Source organism: Microtus pennsylvanicus, chromosome 3, assembly GCF_037038515.1.
Source record: "Microtus pennsylvanicus isolate mMicPen1 chromosome 3, mMicPen1.hap1, whole genome shotgun sequence".
NCBI classification, from domain to species: domain Eukaryota; kingdom Metazoa; phylum Chordata; class Mammalia; order Rodentia; family Cricetidae; genus Microtus; species Microtus pennsylvanicus.
This window is the reverse complement of record NC_134581.1, coordinates 94,582,746-94,599,666: the sequence shown is the minus strand read 5'-3', so window position 1 is coordinate 94,599,666 and position 16,921 is coordinate 94,582,746. Positions and strand designations below refer to the sequence as shown.

General features: G+C 48.0%; 1 protein-coding gene across 1 annotated transcript in view; it reads left to right on the top strand.

Annotated features, from left to right (window-relative positions):
* Eepd1 (endonuclease/exonuclease/phosphatase family domain containing 1) overlaps positions 1–14,911 on the top strand; it is a 107,237-nt gene extending 92,326 nt beyond the window's left edge. The window contains exons 5-8 of the mRNA XM_075966494.1: positions 2,323–2,457; positions 6,276–6,414; positions 11,749–11,943; positions 14,244–14,911. Coding sequence (XP_075822609.1) covers positions 2,323–2,457; positions 6,276–6,414; positions 11,749–11,943; positions 14,244–14,443 — 669 coding nt within the window. The 3' untranslated portion in view covers positions 14,444–14,911. The remainder of the gene's footprint in view (positions 1–2,322; positions 2,458–6,275; positions 6,415–11,748; positions 11,944–14,243) is intronic.
* Positions 14,912–16,921: the final 2,010 nt, after the last annotated feature.

The window sequence follows — 16,921 nt, the reverse complement described above, 5'->3', positions numbered from 1 at the left end:
GCTGAAAGGAGCTCATGCAGGCTGCATCTGGTTTTCAGAACGTAGCCCAGGGTCCTTCCTTTCAGTCCACACAAAAAGCAATGCCACATTGCTTTTATTATTATTATTATTATTATTATTATTATTATTATTAAAGCATTTCACATGGATATCAGTGTGTAAAAATTCATGTGACTCTTAGAGTCCATTCATCTTTATTCACTCATTCATTCAGAAAATCATTCATGAGGGGTTATTTGTGTATGTGTGAGGAAAATCAGACCAGCAGACCAGCCCTATCTCTTACCTCTCTTTTCAAGAACTGCTGGATACCACAGCTTCTTTCACCAAGTTACAGCCATGTAGTGGAACGAGTCAGCTCACGTTGCTTTAGGAGGGGAGCCAAGGTCATCAGAGTGTGGTTACTGAGGGCTCTTGGCCTTGGTTGTGTCATCTGTACCATGTCATCTGTAGCCTCTGCCTTAGCTCACAGGACAGCCCCAGTATAGGAGGAAACAGTGAGTGCTGGGGTACTTCAGTACCGGAGCACAGACCAGGGCTGCAGCCATATCTAGGCCTGGCCACCTGCTATCATGGAGTATTATGAGTTCAGTGGGTCAGAGCCACCCAGATTAATGGCATGTGTGGTTTGCTTAATTTTGAAAATGCATAGATCCAAGAATTAATTTTCAACGCAATGTGAGTCAAACATCATATATCCATGGCCATCTACAGTTTATATGCTGACCAGCTGTTGTGTCTCTGAGTCCTGGAGTCATATCCAGGTACCAACCGGAGGGCCAGTTTCCAATGAGAAAGCAGAGAGATGTGGGAAGAAATTATTTTCCCCAAAGCAGGCCCCTGTGATTGGAAGTGGCAATCTACCCTGAGTCCAGTGAACTATCTCTGGCATAAGCGCTTTTCTATGGCTATGTCCATCCTGGCATAATATGACCTAGATCATATTTGGGACCCATGCCTGTGAGGGGGTCAGAAGGAAGATGTGTAGGGATGAGAAAGGTCCAGAGAAGCTGGGCGTGTGTTAATTGGGCCTGAGGGGGTGCATCAGAAGGGAGTCATCTCAGGAAACCTCCTCCTCCCGTGTCCTGGAGGATTCTAGGGCTGGAGTGGTTTTTAGGCAGATGGCATGAGTGATGCCCCGGAACTTCTCCTCGGAGAACAATAAGCAGAACAACAGCCTCAACTCTAGAGCCCATGGCTTCATTCTCTCTCTCTTCATGAGCCCTAGACACCCTGCAGGGCTTGCCTGGGTCCTATGGTTCCTGGACACAGCTGGACTGAGACCAAGGTGTGACCATGCTTAAACTAGTGCCTGCTTTAGTGGTGGGCAAGGGGATCTTGCACAGCATAAAAGGCTCACATTCATGCCCCCCCCCCCCTATTTCTGTCCTGAACACATCTGTTCAAGGGTACCTGTCAGATGTCCGTCTGGGATCTGAGTTGACGTTGTATGTGTAACAGCAGCTGTTCAGAGGTGGCCAGGGTTACTTCAACAAAGAGGAGCAGTGACAAGTGCTGCTGGCCTGGTAGCCTGGTGGCCTGCTGATCTGTCCCTGGTACCACATACTTAGGAATGCCCTGGTGGCTAGCAGTGGCTCGGCTGGAGTAAACAGACCGAAGCTTTTCTTGTTCTGCAAGCTCCCAGAGGCAGAGGAAGAAGGAGGCAGCATGGAAGCTACTTCTCTGATTCCTAGAGCCAGAAGGTGTCCCAGAACTGTGCCCACTGCACCCTAGGTTTGTCTGCACCTCCTCATCAGGGCCTCCGAACCAGGCTTCAGACCTGTGTGCATCCCTGCCCATCTATGTGCAGAGGGCCCTTGTTCAGTTTCAAGTCACTAGAACCATTAGCACGGACTTCTGTTAGTCCGGCAAATACCAGGTGAGAAATGACTGGGTGCTGGGCACCATTTCTGTAAGCAGTGACTTATCAAGAAGCAATGCCTGCCCCTCAGGGTCTTATCTTTGAACCCTCACCTTGGCACTTATGCTGTGGGGCTTTAGGGAAGTTACTCAATCTCTCTGAGCAGCAGTGGCCTCATCTGTCAAATGGAGATGTAGGCTGTTGCCTTGTAGCATATGAGGGTTTAAAAAGTGACTCTGGTCCTGTGCTATGCTCCCCATACCTCCTGCCATAGAGGGAGGAGACGGGCAGCCTTGGCCATGAGTAAGACTCTGCATGGGCATGGTGCTGGGTGCCCTGTGGCTAACACCCTGTGTGAGTGACCTTGAGAAGCAGAGCCTGCTGCTGTGTGTGTTTGGTCTCTGCTCTTCTCTCTGCTGTGTGGCTCTTGTACCAAGACCATGTTTCCATCTATACTGCAGGGCCCCTGCTTCTCTGGATTCCTGTGGGACACAGCAGCCGGTGTGGAACTGAGGGACATCTCCGGGCAGGAGAATTCACCCAACAACGGTCATGGAAAGGATGTGGGTCTGAGCCCATTCCTCGCGAGATTCAAGGTACTTGATTCTGTCATTTCTGAAATCTAGTCCCTTCAAAAGAGGAAGTCTTTGTGACACTGGGACCCAGCGAAGTCACATCTTCTCATTTGATTTGTTTTCTCTTAGAGGATCAGTGCCCATTCTGGAGGATAGTAGTGAAGGGATTTTTGAGGGACTTTTCACCCCAGAAAAATCTAACCATGATAAGAAGGAAGACAGTCACCTGGAAGGAATGGTACACCTTTGTTGTTTCAGCAGAAGGATGACTTGAGCCCAGGGGTTCAAGACCATCCTAGGCAGTGTAACAAAACTCCTCACAAACAGGTAGATAGATTGATAGACAGACAGCAGACAAACAGACGGACAGACAGACAGAAGAGAAGGAAGAAAAGTAGAAAACGAATTCATATGGCTGTTCCCAAACACGATATACAGCAGAATCACCTTTCTTAAGATCAGGCATTCCCAAGCTTTGCCCTTCTGGGATAGGGCCCAGGCCATTTTCAGAAGTGTGTGCAGTGGTCCTACCTGCCTGATACTAGTTAGTTTGTGCAGTGTCCTACCTGCCTGATACTAGTTAGTTTGTGCAGTGTCCTACCTGCCTGGTACTAGTTAGTGTGTGCAGTGTCCTACCTGCCTGGTACTAGTTAGTTTGTGCAGTGTCCTACCTGCCTGGTACTAGTTAGTGTGTGCAGTGTCCTACCTGCCTGGTACTAGTTAGTTTGTGCAGTGTCCTACCTGCCTGGTACTAGTTAGTGTGTGCAGTGGTCCTACCTGCCTGGTACTAGTTAGTGTGTGCAGTGGTCCTACCTGCCTGGTACTAGTTAGTGTGTGGGCAGCGGTCCTACCTGCCTGGTACTAGTTAGTGTGTGCAGTGGTCCTACCTGCCTGGTACTAGTTAGTGTGTGCAGTGGTGCTACCTGCCTGGTACTAGTTAGTGTGTGCAGTGGTCCTACCTGCCTGGTACTAGTTAGTGTGTGCAGTGGTCCTACCTGCCTGGTACTAGTTAGTGTGTGGGCAGCGGTCCTACCTGCCTGGTACTAGCTAGTGTGGGCAGTGGTCCTACCTGCCTGATACTAGTTAGTGTGTGCAGTGGTCCTACCTGCCTGGTACTAGTTAGTGTGTGCAGTGGTCCTACCTGCCTGGTACTAGTTAGTGTGTGCAGTGGTCCTACCTGCCTGGTACTAGTTAGTGTGTGCAGTGTCCTACCTGCCTGGTATTAGTTTGTGTGGGCAGCGGTCCTACCTGCCTTGTACTAGTTAGTGTGGGCAATGGTCCTACCTGCCTGGTACTAGTTAGTTTGTGCAGTGGTCCTACCTGCCTGGTACTAGTTAGTATGTGCAGTGTCCTACCTGCCTGGTACTAGTTAGTGTGTGCAGTGTCCTACCTGCCTGGTACTAGTTAGTGTGGGCAGTGGTCCTACCTGCCTGGTACTAGTTAGTGTGTGCAGTGTCCTACCTGCCTGGTATTAGTTTGTGTGGGCAGCGGTCCTACCTGCCTTGTACTAGTTAGTGTGGGCAATGGTCCTACCTGCCTGGTACTAGTTAGTTTGTGCAGTGGTCCTACCTGCCTGGTACTAGTTAGTGTGTGCAGTGTCCTACCTGCCTGGTACTAGTTAGTGTGTGCAGTGTCCTACCTGCCTGGTACTAGTTAGTGTGGGCAGTGGTCCTACCTGCCTGGTACTAGTTAGTGTGGGCAGTGTCCCTACCTGCCTGGTACTAGTTAGTGTGTGCAATGGTGCTGTTCTAAGGAGCCCCACCTTTTCAGCTGCCCCTCAGGTCTCATTGTTTAGATGACAGAAAGAAGGGGCCCATTGAGAGCTTAGAAGGAGTTCTGGGCTTACGGACACCTGTCACTGGCATTTCCAGCCATATCCTTGCCCGTGAAGGAGCCCTGTCAGCTGTGTCTGAGAACAGCTAGGCAGGTAGATCTGAGTACCACCCTGTTGTGGCCTGCATGCCTCTGGGGAGAGTTCTGAATAGCAACATGCTTTGATGCTGGACAACACACGGGAGGAAGCCAGAGGTCACTACAGAGGCAATGAACCTCATCACTACTTAGCTGTGAATTCCAAGTCAGACAGCTTGATCCTTTGCAAGAGCCCAGGAAGCCCGTTCTCTACTAGGCATTGAGAGTCTTTCTTTCCCTTGCTCCCCAGCAACTCTAAGCTCAGCACCATTTAGCTCTAGCAGGGGGCGGGGCTTGGGGACAGCCTGTGGCATGGGATGTATAAGCCCATGCATCATCTCTCACATTTGTAGCTGCAGAGGTTATGGGATTGGTGTATGCTCACACGCAGATGTGTCTGTTGTGGTACGCAATGGCTCCTTCCATCCCTCTTCCTGATATATCGACAAGGTTCTGTCTGCACACATGGCACCCGTGGTTCTGATACATGAGTTGGCCAGGACTGTCTTTAAACCTGACACCACACTTAAGTGCTAATTATTCTGACCCTGGTTTACTGAATCAGCACCCACAACCAGCTCAAGTAGCTAAAAGGCAAGCTGGTATATATTTTTGGTACTATTATTATTTTTTGAGAAAGAATCTCCCTGTGTGGCCTGCATAGTGGCCTCCCAATTCTGCCCCCCTCAGCTTCCCAAGTGCTGGTATACAGAGTGAGCTACCATGCCCAGCACCTCACAAAAACAACTTGTAAAACACTGCTTTTAAGTTAACATGAAAAGGCAAAGTATTTTTATTTTTTAATTAATTGATTTATTTTTAACTTTATTTCATGTACTTTGGGCTTTTGCCTGTATGTATGTCTGTGTGAAGGTGTCCGATCTCCTGGAACTGGAATTGCAGACAATTGTGAGCTGCCACGTGGGTCCTCTGAATTGAATTTGGGTCCTCTGGAAGAGCAGCCAGTATTCCTAACCCCTCAACCATTTCTTCAGCCCCAGTAAATTATTTTTAAAAGGCTAATAAAAACTATACTAACTGTGACATCAGGAGTGATGGCTTCAAGTCATGTAAAGCAGTCACCCAGGGCAGCCCTTGACTTCTTCTTCAAATCCTGAATCAAGGAAGACCAATGGTGTGGGACACACAGAGAGCGTTTCCTTCCAGGCCAAGTCTTAAGGTGTTTCTCTGGCAGTGGCAATAGCAGTTGCAGAGTCCTGGGTGTGATGATGGTGAACTGGGGTCACATCTATAAGACAAGACCAGCCCTCTGCACTTCTTGGGGCCCCTACACTCATTCTTTCTCAGAAGTGTTTAGTGTTTGTTGCCATGGCAATTGCAGTGGCAGAATTGCTAAACCCAGAGCAGCTGAGCAATGTCACGATCACCCAGAAGATAAACTGCCCTTATATGTACACACTTGAAGACCACAAGGACCACCTTGGTGCCCAGTCTCTGGGTTTATCTTCTGCCCAGAATTGGTGAACTTTGGTTTTCACAGAGGAAATCAGGTTAAAGTGGATGTTAGCACACAGTTGGTTCCAAAGGAACCAAGAGGACTGGGTGGAGGAACTTCAGGCTAGTCTTGTGGACATCAGCCTTGTTTCTGTAACATTTAGATGCTAGAGACACCTCCTTCTTGCATATTATTGCTCAAAAGGTTTTCAAAAAACCAGAACACTTCCAGATACATGAAGGTTTTTAGATCTGAAGGAATAGAGGTAGGAGGCTGGAAGGGTGTTAGTGCTGGGCTTTAGAGTACAGGAATTTAAAATAAAATACCTCGGGTTGCCTCCTCTGCGTGTGAGCTAGCTTTGCTTTTGTTTATCATTGTCAACTGTGTGCGTGGAGCTATTTGTTAATCAGGTGTAAAAGATAAAAGAAACATGAGTGAGCTTTTTCCTTTTGCTGCGTTTCCTGCTATCTAGGTGGGAAATAACGACCTGACCCTGGTGAACCTTCAGCTGACAGCCCTGGCCCTCCCAGGAGCTGAGAATTCAGGCAAGAATCAAGGCGATGGCCACCGGTTGTTGAACTTTGCACTAACTCTGCAGGAAACTCTGAAAGGTAGGGGTTTTCTTTCTCTGTGACTGGGCAACACTTCAGGGCAGGCAGTGGTGCCTCTTTCCAGACATCTCTCTGGCCTCTTAGCCCAGCCACTGGCCAGCAGTCATGGATTCAGGGGCAACCACACTCCCTGCTCTTGTGGAGCCTAACTGACCTTTCCACATAAGCCACCTTTGTGTTGAGGGCCTCTCTAGCGGGTGGTCTCTCAGCCTTTTGGATAAAGAGAACTGGAGGAGCAAATGTAAGTGGTGATATTCCTCCCCTGTGACAACACATTCTGGTCTACTCCTCTGGGGGCACCACCTGGAGATCTGCACAAGCTCTTGTGAAAGAGAAACAGGAGGTGGGGAGGTGAGAGAATCGCATCTGGAGACCTTGAGATGCCTCCCGTATTCTTGAGTCTTGACTGCTCCCCTAGCTTCCGAGACTTCTTGCCATCAACTTGTCCCATCACAGTGGGAGACTTGGTAAATATTTAGCTACAGACATGTTTCTGTCCCGTTATAACCTGCATTTTAAAACAGACATAAAACTTGCCATTATGATGATTGGTAAGTGTGCAGTTCAGTGGCTTTCAGTGCATTCACACCATTGTGCATCTGTCACCACCTCCCATCTCCAGAACACGGTCATTTTCCTTCAGAAACTGGCCCCACTGAATCCTGATCATACTATCTTTCCGTATGTGCGAATTTGACAACATGCTTCGTATAAGGACATGATATTTTGTTCCCTTTGTCTGCATTTCTTACTTAGCTTGTATTTTCCAGATTAGTGTGTTGTATTGTGTGGTAGGCGTTCCATCCTTTTGTGGCTAGATAATATTCTCTTGTCCATGTGTGCCACGTTTTCTTGTTTATGCACACATCTGTTGGTAGGCTCTTCGTTGCTTCCGCTTTTGTGCACTGTGACTATGAAGGTGCAGGTGTATGTTTTAAGTCAGGACCTGCTCCGAGTATATTCTGCTTAGATGATGACTCTTGGGGCTGAGAAACAGTTGAGCAAACAGTTCAAACTGAGGCACCCCATCCAACAAGTAGTTGTGTGGGAAACTCTTCACTCACAGCTACTCTCTCACTTATTCCAAGGATGGCTTGAGACTGTGCATATCGGCAGACATTTCTATTCGTCTCTGTCTCAGAGATGCAAGAAAGAAAGATTCTGGTTCATAATTTTTCCAATTTGCCCCCTGGCTCCAGGGAAAACTCAGGACTTGGTCAGGAAATTTCAGGCAGGCTCCACATTGCCAAGGGACTGCTGACTGACCCACAGCGTGACTCAGCTCTGACACATCCAGGTAGGGACAGTGACTCATACCCCCCACGTCCCTGCTTGTCACTAATACCAAGTTAAATGTTAACTGGTGACCCAGCAAATTCAGGAAGTCCTCCAGCCCGCAGCAAAGGAAAATCGATGAGCTCGGGGTTCTGTTCAAAGGGAGATAAAGCCTTTCCACAGAAAGAAAGAGCAGCTGATTTGCAAACTCCAGGCCTTTCTGCCTTTGTCTAGAATGTGAATCCCACTTGGCACCAGGGATCCCATGCTTGTCCTTTTCCAGAACTTGCTAAGAAGCCTTGAGGACGGGGTCTCCTAGCATGCCTGCTCACACATCTGAAGGAGTGCACCTCAGCGGAGAGCTGTTTCACTCATTGTTACTGGCCCTTTCTAAATCAGGAATCTCTGGGGAAATTGGCCCAGCACTTTCTCCCCTCCTAGGAACTCAGGGAATGGTGACTAGGGAGCCCACCCCGGCATGTGACTAAGAGGAGAATTTGGGCTTCTGTGGCCGCACGTTCTCAGGGGCAGAGCTGCTGCCTTGTCACCTCTGACACACATTTAGCCGGAAGGACAAGTTCTAAGAAATATGGATGTGCCCATTCAAAAGGAGCCTTTGTGTTCATGTGCAAAACTACACAGAGCTGGCTGCTCGACCCCGATACCAGCCTCCCTCCCGCTCGCTGAGTTGCGTTTTCCCACCAATACTCAGGTCTGCACCCCACTGAAAGCCTTCTTCATTTATATGGAATTGTGTGCCTCGGTCTCCCAGAACGCTGGGTTTCCCTACCCAGTCCATGTGGTAGCTTTTGCCTTTATTCAGAGGTCTTCCTAATACCACACTCGGTTCATTGTCTCATGGGCAGCAGGCCCTGGTCTGAGTTCTTCGTGTGTTAGGATGAACAGCAGCCCTGGACCTCTTCCTCCCTCCTCTTTGTGAAAAACTCTGGGTTTGAGGGCCACCTCCATGACTTTGGGCAAATTTTTCAGTTTCCAGAGTCTGAGCTTTCTACCTGCAAAGAAGAGAAGGTGGCCTCGCCTGTCTCATGGGAACTGTGGCACTTAAGTGATTTGCTGTCCAAGGAGTGGTCAGGGAGGGCTTGGTAACCCTGGTCACCAAGGGCTCATTGACCCTGGTCACGTATGGATTGTGGTCAGCAATACTCTCAAGTTGGTTTTACTGTTAGAAACTGGCATTGATCCCCCCAAAGAGCCCGGGCTCACCCAGATTTGTACTGTACATGCAGTCTACATGTGAGGAAGTGGAGTAGCAGGAGAGACTTCTATGGAGTCCTGCTGGAGGAGGGCGTTATTTGCAGCACACAGGTGCCCCCTGCTGGCCTTTTGTGTCATTTCACTTTACATGTCTTTCCCTTCAGCTATTACTAATACTGCATACTCTACCGAAGAGAAGGAATTTGCTGGAGGGCTGGGTATGCTATTTTGTTTATGGATTGCTTTCTCTAAAGTGCCTGTCACAGAGCACATCAGAAACCTCATTACCTACGGCCCGTGACCCCCCTACAGTGACCTCCCCACAAGGGTCAGCCCTGTCCCTGGGAATCTGGCAGAGCCTGGCTGGTGGCCATTGTTCTTTCTGAATTCCTACGAACATTACGTGGGAAATACTTCATAATCATTCCATTTCCTGCAGGCTGTGAGAGAAACGTCTAAAATACTTCAAAGAGACAGCCCCTCCACTCGGCCCCTGCCCTCTCTCTGTAGCCCTCCCTTACACACAAGGAAGTCATTTCTGCTGCTGCTTCTCTGGGAGACCCTTGTTAGTGTGGCTCAGGGCATCAGGAAGGAGGCTCGTGCTGCTTGGGAGATCCTGTGCCAGGCATTCATGGGAACTCGGGTCCTCCACATCCAACAGCAACCATCAGGAAATGCTGAGAGGGTGGCAGTGCCCAGAGTCACCCAGCTGCTTTCTTCTAGGATGGGGACAGGAAGCAGTGTTGACTGAAATGCTACTTTGTAGAGTTGATCTGCTTAGCCACTCTGCTTGCCAGTGTGGGAAGCCGAGACAGGGCAACGATATCCAAGGCCTGCCTGGATTACAGGGTGATCAAGGCCATCTTGGGCAACTTTGTTATTACTTTGTCTCAAAGTAATAAGCAAGGAGAGGACTAGATAGACTCCTTGCCTGGAGCATATTGTAGTCAATCTCCTGTATGTAAAACAGAAAGAAAGAGGAAATGAAACTGTGGTCCATGCTTATCATCCCAACTGTGGATAATCTTGAATTCTAGTCCATTCTGAACTACACAGCAAGACCCTGCAAAGAGAGAGTGGGGGAGAGGGAGAGGGAGGAAGAGGAAGAGGGAATTAAAACCAGAAATGTAGGTGAACATTTCCTTGACATCATTGTCACTGTAGCAAGGTTTGAAATGCATCTCTATGTGACTGAGGGTCACTATTCTTTAATGTTTGCAGTGCAATCAGCTAGTGAATCATTAGTACCAGAGGGGAGAAGAGTCTGCGCAGCACCGGCTCTTAGTTTCGAACACACCTTCAGGTCAGGGAGGTAGGGTTCCTTGGAGAACTGGCTAACTATAGGGCTGGGCTAGAAGAGATACAGGTGATGCCGCAGCATTTTGGCAGGTCACAAAGAACGAATGCACTTGAACCAAAAACAACATGGGGAGAAAAACTAAGAGCTCCTTGCTGGAAAAAAACAAATGGAATAACAAAGTAAATAATCACAGTGCTGAATTATCACTCAGGGTTTAAAGTAATTAATCAGGCATTCATGCTCATGTAAACAAACGCCTGGATGAATTGGTAAATTCTTGTGCATATTTCTAAATAGTTTGTGTAGGTACCCCATCCTTGAGACCATGGAACACATCTTATTTCTCTGTGCGTAGAAAGAAGACCGACCAAATGGTTGAGTGATGATGCTTGCTGTTGGTGGGACTACAGAGAGACGTTCTGCACATTGCGGGGTTGACGTGGGAACGGCCTCTGGCAATGAGGCTGGCAGCATCTGGAATATGAACAATGACCACACTTTTAACTGGTCTTCTGCACTAAGAACAGAAAGCAGCAACACATGCCTGGGTGAATTTCTCACGTCAGTGTTACTCACAGCAGTAAATGTCGGGGGAAATCTAAGAAATGGCCTAGAACAGGAGGATAGTAAACTGTGTGTATCGCCTGGGGCAGTGGATGCCCTGAGTTGCTCACTGAGTGAGGGGAAGACACCCAGCCTTTCCCCTGTTCTTTCATTGTTCTGACCTGATGCCCAGATAGAGAAAACATACCTACCAATCAGAGAGTAGCAGCCACCTGCCTCTCTTGCATGGAGGTCAGAATACAACTTACAGGAGTTGGTTCTGTCCTTCCACTATGTGACTTATGGACATTAAACTCAGGTCACGAGGCTTGACAGCAGGCAGCTTTAGCCCACATTTGGCTTCTTAAACCTTCATGCTGGAAGCATCCGGCTACTCCAGGATTTACAATACACCCCCAGAAACTGGACTGCTTCATTACCCCTAGCTCCCAAATACATTCCTCCCATCCCTATTGTCCAGACAGCTTCTGTGCATCCTCTAAGACCAGAGCCAGCTATCACCTGCCAGAAACCACCCTGGGTGCCCTCCTTTTGCCACTTACCCTCAGTACCTGTTTCTGGTTTTGAACCTACACTCGCTCCTGGCGGTCTCCTCCCCTGTCTCTCTCTTAGAGTCTGAGGTCCTAGAGGGCAGGTATTATGTTTCCTTCATCCCTGACTCCCACACAGGCAGACTCTGAGGAGGTGCTCGGTCAAGGTTTGCTGAACTTTTGTTAGATATCTAAGCAAGGCCTTTTCCTTTTTTCCCACTGTAAGTGTAGGGCCTGAAGACTCAATGGGGTGTTCCCCTCATTTTCAAATTATCCAATGCTTAAAATCAGTGGGTACACAAAAATAACAGGAGAATAAGAACTAGATCTGTGGCCCCAACCCGAGTGGCCAAGCCAAGGTGTCCCCGTCCCCTCAAGTGGCCAGGGCCACTCTTAGATTTTGCTTCCTACCTGCTATTTACCTGTTGATTTTCTTTCTTCCATTCCCAGGAGAAAAGGATGTTGTTATTTTAGGGGATTTTGGCCAAGGGCCAGATAGCAGTGACTACGATATCCTAAGGAGAGAAAAATTCCACCACTTGGTCCCGGCTCACACCTTCACCAACATCAGCACCAGGAATCCCCAAGGCTCCAAATCAGTGGACAACATCTGGATCAGCAAAAGCTTAAAGAAAGTGTTCACAGGTAGGGGAAGTGTCCCCCGCATTCTGCCACCCGATGCCGTCTCTGTTCACTAGTGGGCTGTGGACCTATAAGCATCTGAGGTGACCAATATTGTCTTCCCTCTTCCCCAGATACTTACAGGGTTATGGTAAAAGAAACACTGTCATTGCTTGGTCAGAGACACATCCAAGAGGGAAGGGCAAGTGACAAGCAATAAGTAATTTAAAGGTAACCATTAGTTCGTGTAAGCACTTTCAGCGAAACCCAGCTGTAGTCACCTCTGAAGGCCATCGGGGTCATGATTCAGAGATGAACTGATAACTTACCTAGATGATAAGTACGCTTAGTCATTCAATGAACACCGTCAACTATTCAAATGCTGTGCTGTGGAATGAGGTATACTACACTTTCAGGGGCGAGGAGATATGTCACTGTTAGTGTTTCTGTCACTGTGACAAATATACCCAAGATAACCAGTGTATAAGGAAGGAAGGTTTACGGTGACTCATAATCTCAAAGGCTTCCATCCATGGTCGCTGGGCACGGCTGGCTGCTTTTAGTCCTCTGGTGAGATAGCACATCGTGGTTGAGATTTGTGTGCACTGGTGGAAGGTACCTGTGTCAGGAATCATGACTTCGAGCCATTCTTTCACCTGCCCCCTCCCCTCATCACCTCCTAAAGCAGCCAGAAAGGAAAGGGAAGAATCCAGGGAGGGCTCGAGTTCAGTGGCTTAATTTTCCCCACCCCTCAAACTTCTGCCAGCTCCCACTACTCCCATCGTCTGGGGACCAAGTCCACAACACATGAGCTTTATGGAACAGTTAGGAACGAAATCAGAACACATAGTATCGCAGCAGGCTGGGAGAAGGGCTCAGAGCTCCACAAGGAACAGAGCATGGTGGATATGCCGCCGTTCCTCAGACTGTGATCCCCAGAGCCGGGAGACAGCTAACTTAGGTTCTTCAGTGTGACAGGGTGCTGCTGCAGATGGAAGGGGCCATAGGGCCTTCAGAGGCTCAGAATGCCGAGCACCATCCCCTGACCTGCAGGGGGTGGGGTCTTTGATGACAGACAAGCATGGCCTTCTCAGCCTCTCCTGACACTTTGCAGAACCCCAGTGCAAGGCGTCTTGTACCTCAGTGAGGGACTTAAACAGGAAAAGAAGCAGTTCCTGGGTTCCACTGCAGCGCGCACTACCACACAGTCAGGGCCCAGCTCCTTGGAATTTACAATTTTCAGTGTGGATGACTGTGTGGCCTGCACTTTCTTCTCTCTGGACACCGGTCTCCTACTGGGCTCCAGTGGGCATTGGCTGTCTGATCTGAGGCAGGATGTAGTTTACAGAAGTGCTTCGGAGGCCAGGGCCTACTAGATTCCCTGGAGGACTCTTCTAGGAAGCGTATCTATTAGGAATAGTGAATCTGAACCATCCTTTCCTCTGCTCCCACCCCCACCTCAAGGTGTGTAAGCTGAGGACAGGGACAAGGTCTCTCACTACAGCGGTCAGATATGGGACCCAGGCCCTTCAGATCTTACATCAACCCTGACGTCACGTATCACAGAGGACTGCAGCAGTGCCTTGTCATTGTTTTGTTGTTTTCCTATATGATTCTAGCTCATGTATTTCTGTCTTTACTTCAAAGGTAGCATTGCTTTTCAGCAACCACTCTAAGTTTCTCTTTTCCATCCTTTCTCTAGGAAGGAGTTGCCCCTCTAGACCCTCTTAAGTGATTGTTTGCTTTGTGAAGCAAGTCTTCAGTTGGCTCTGTCAAATACTCATTTGTTGTTAGCAGAAGAGTGCTTACTTAGTATATGGGAGGCCCTAGATTTAATCCCTAGCACTGAAAAAAATTAATTAAAAATACTAATTCAACTCAGTTTATAATAAAAAAAAACAAGGGCATGATGTTGGGAGGGAGATGTATTTGGGGGATCAGTGGGTTTGGGGAGAGTGGATAGATATGAATAAGACACGTTGTATATATGCATAGAAATGTTAGGAATAAGCTAAAATATTAACAAAAATAATGGTAAAAAAAGTCACTTAGTTTTGTTGTTCATGTTAGTGTCAGGTGTGAACAAGGAACAGGTCCTCCTGCACACTGTTTGACTAGACAAGGGGCCTGGTTTCCCAGTGTGTTCAATGCCTGTGTGAGAAAACTGCCATCTTCTATGTTGTGTGAAGAGTAAGATAAAATTGGCCATGGGCTTTCATTTGTGCAGGCCAGCTTACCAAGGAAGGCCACCAGGGCACCTCGACTTACAGAGGAGCAGGCTCATCAGCCCTTGTCCTAATTCTTGGTCTCCTCTCTCTCTCCAGGTCACTGGGCTGTTGTGAGAGAGGGTCTCACAAACCCGTGGATTCCAGATAACTGGTCCTGGGGTGGAGTAGCTTCTGAGCACTGTCCTATCCTCGCTGAGCTGTATATGGAGAAGGACTGGAGCAAGAAGGAAGTCCCCAGGAATGGCAATGGAGTCACCTTAGAGCGAAGTGAGGCCAACATCAAGCACGAGCGATGATGACATCACCACTTTCACCTCTGACTCACGAGGGCACAGGAAGGAGCTTGGCACTACAGGGTGAGAAGATCTAGGGCCTTTGAGTCATCATTCTGAGGACCTTGGTCTGGTCCCTGGGCCACTGCCTACTTTGTGAACACTTTAGAACCTCTCCTGAGGGGAGCCTGTCAGGTGCTGGCTATTTCAGGCACCAGGGCGAAGCTGGCTGGAACGGCAACGTCTTGAGGCTGGGCAGCTGAGTTCTGGCTTGGGGTGGGGTGGCGCTGCCGGCTGCATTGCATGGTGGCATGAGAACAGCAGCGGAGTGGAGTGGAGGTGGGGCGATGGCTCTCAGTTCTGTCTCGCGGGGATGCCATGTCCTGCCTACCAGGTCCAGGAAGCTTTTAACTGTGATGAAAGCACTTCTCAAAGATTTTTAGTTTTGTTTTGAAAAAAAATAATTAATAAACATTATTCTGACTGGCTGCATTAAGGGTATGGGCTGGGTGCCTTGCTCTGTCACTTTAATCCATCCTCCCTGTGGGCCATGGCTACCCACTCGCAAATGCCTTCTTCTATCCTGTCCCTTTATGTCCCTACCTGAGACCCTACTTTCACATGCCAATCATCCTCATTATCTCCTCCCTCCCAGCTTCTCCTTCATCTATACTTCATCAGATTTCCACTTAGTTTTAGTGTGGGACAAGAATCCTATCAGAAACACCCATTTCCTCCCACTTTCCACCGTGTCCTTAGTCAGAGCTTTTCCTCTGCTGATTCTGACCCGACCTTTGTATCAGCAGATTCTGCACTACAGAGCCAGCAACCACAGAGGAAAACCTATCTTTAAATTGTGTCTGTGCTGAACAAATACAGTTCCTTGTCATCATTCCCTAAATGATACAGCCTAACCATTTGATAGGATTTACATTGTCTTGGAGGTCTTCATATTGTTTGGATGGTTTACCGTGTGAGAAGATGTGAGAAGGCAATATGCAAATACTGTACCCTGTGTAAGGGACTTGAGTATCTTGGGACTTTGTGCTTGAGAAAAAAGAGTCTGGGAACCAGTTCCCTATGGATATTAGGGAATGATTGCCGATTGAGGGTGTGCAGGAGGCTAAACGAGAATAAGGCAAGCAAGAATAAGTGAACTTGTCTGAGGCCCACTTATTAAGTATTTATCTAATTATTCTTTATCAATAAAAACTTGGGGTTTTTATTGGGGTAAGAATCTGAGTGATTAGAGGTGGCGCAGAAGCAACCAATGACCTTCTCTCTCTCCTGTTCCTTGATTCCAAAAGGCCAAGGCTCTCTCTAAGTCCCGCCCTACCACTTCCTGTGTCTCTCTTTCCTCAGTCCTTCAATGACTGATTTTGGTCAGCTCGTTCCACTCTCTGATTCAGAGCAAACTGTATTGCCAGTCTCAAAAGCATCAGAATGCGGTCAGAATATCCCATAACACCCTTCTCTGAGCCTGAACCTGTTTGCCTTAGGCACATCGTACAACAGTTACAGTGACTCCAGGGTTATATTGCCCATTTCACAGCTCCTGACAGTTACTCAACCAGTAAGTAAATAAGTGGATTCAAACCCAGGATTCTGTGGATCTAAAACCCACTCACAATGTCAACTCTACACTTAACATGTATGTAAAGTAATAAAAATAAAGCATAAATCTTAGTCTTACATTCTCTAGGTCATTCCCATTTCCTGTGGACTAAGGGTGTATTATCTTTTCTACACCAAGTGCAGTGTGACCCAAGACAGAGAACCTGTCCCTGTCACTGAGCAGTTGTGTCTTCACTCCTGTCTTGTCAGCTTTGTCTGGAGAGCTGTGAACAATGCGTGCCCACCACCAACAGGCCCAAATCTAGCTTGGTGAACGAGGAACTTGAATTTACTTACAGGAGCATGGGGGACTTAGAAGCAGCTACACCACTGAAGAAAAGCCTTTATCTTTGGGAGGAGGGGTGGAGCCTCCCAGGAGGTTTTATGTGTCACCTCTGATCGAGTCCCTTGTGGGCTGCCTTGTATAGCTTGTGAAGCCTCGCTGGGGAGTGCTCATGTGTCTCACAGTGCTGTGATTTCAGAGTAGCATTGGCCAGGCTTGAAGTGACAGCCGCTGGCTGCAGCCACATCATTGCTGTCTTTGCTTCTGACATCAGACCCCCAGGAGCAGGGCCCGCAGGCCATTGCTTTTATTCTAGGCCCTCTTGGTTTTGGTTCTGATTTGGACTTTTTTGTTCTACATTTTAAAAAATTAGTAACCTTCAATTTTAAAAGCTATTTTTGTGATATAGGAAAACGGACACAAAAGATAGTTTAATAGCATCCCCAGTTTCTTATTGACATGATTTACAACAGGGCAATTTGTTTCAATTGCTGTGCCAATGCTGACACATTACTAAAGTCCACTGTTCACCTTGGATCCACTCTGTTGTGCACCCCATGCCTATGACAAGCTTACAGATTCTCCTCAATTTACTGTGAGATTAT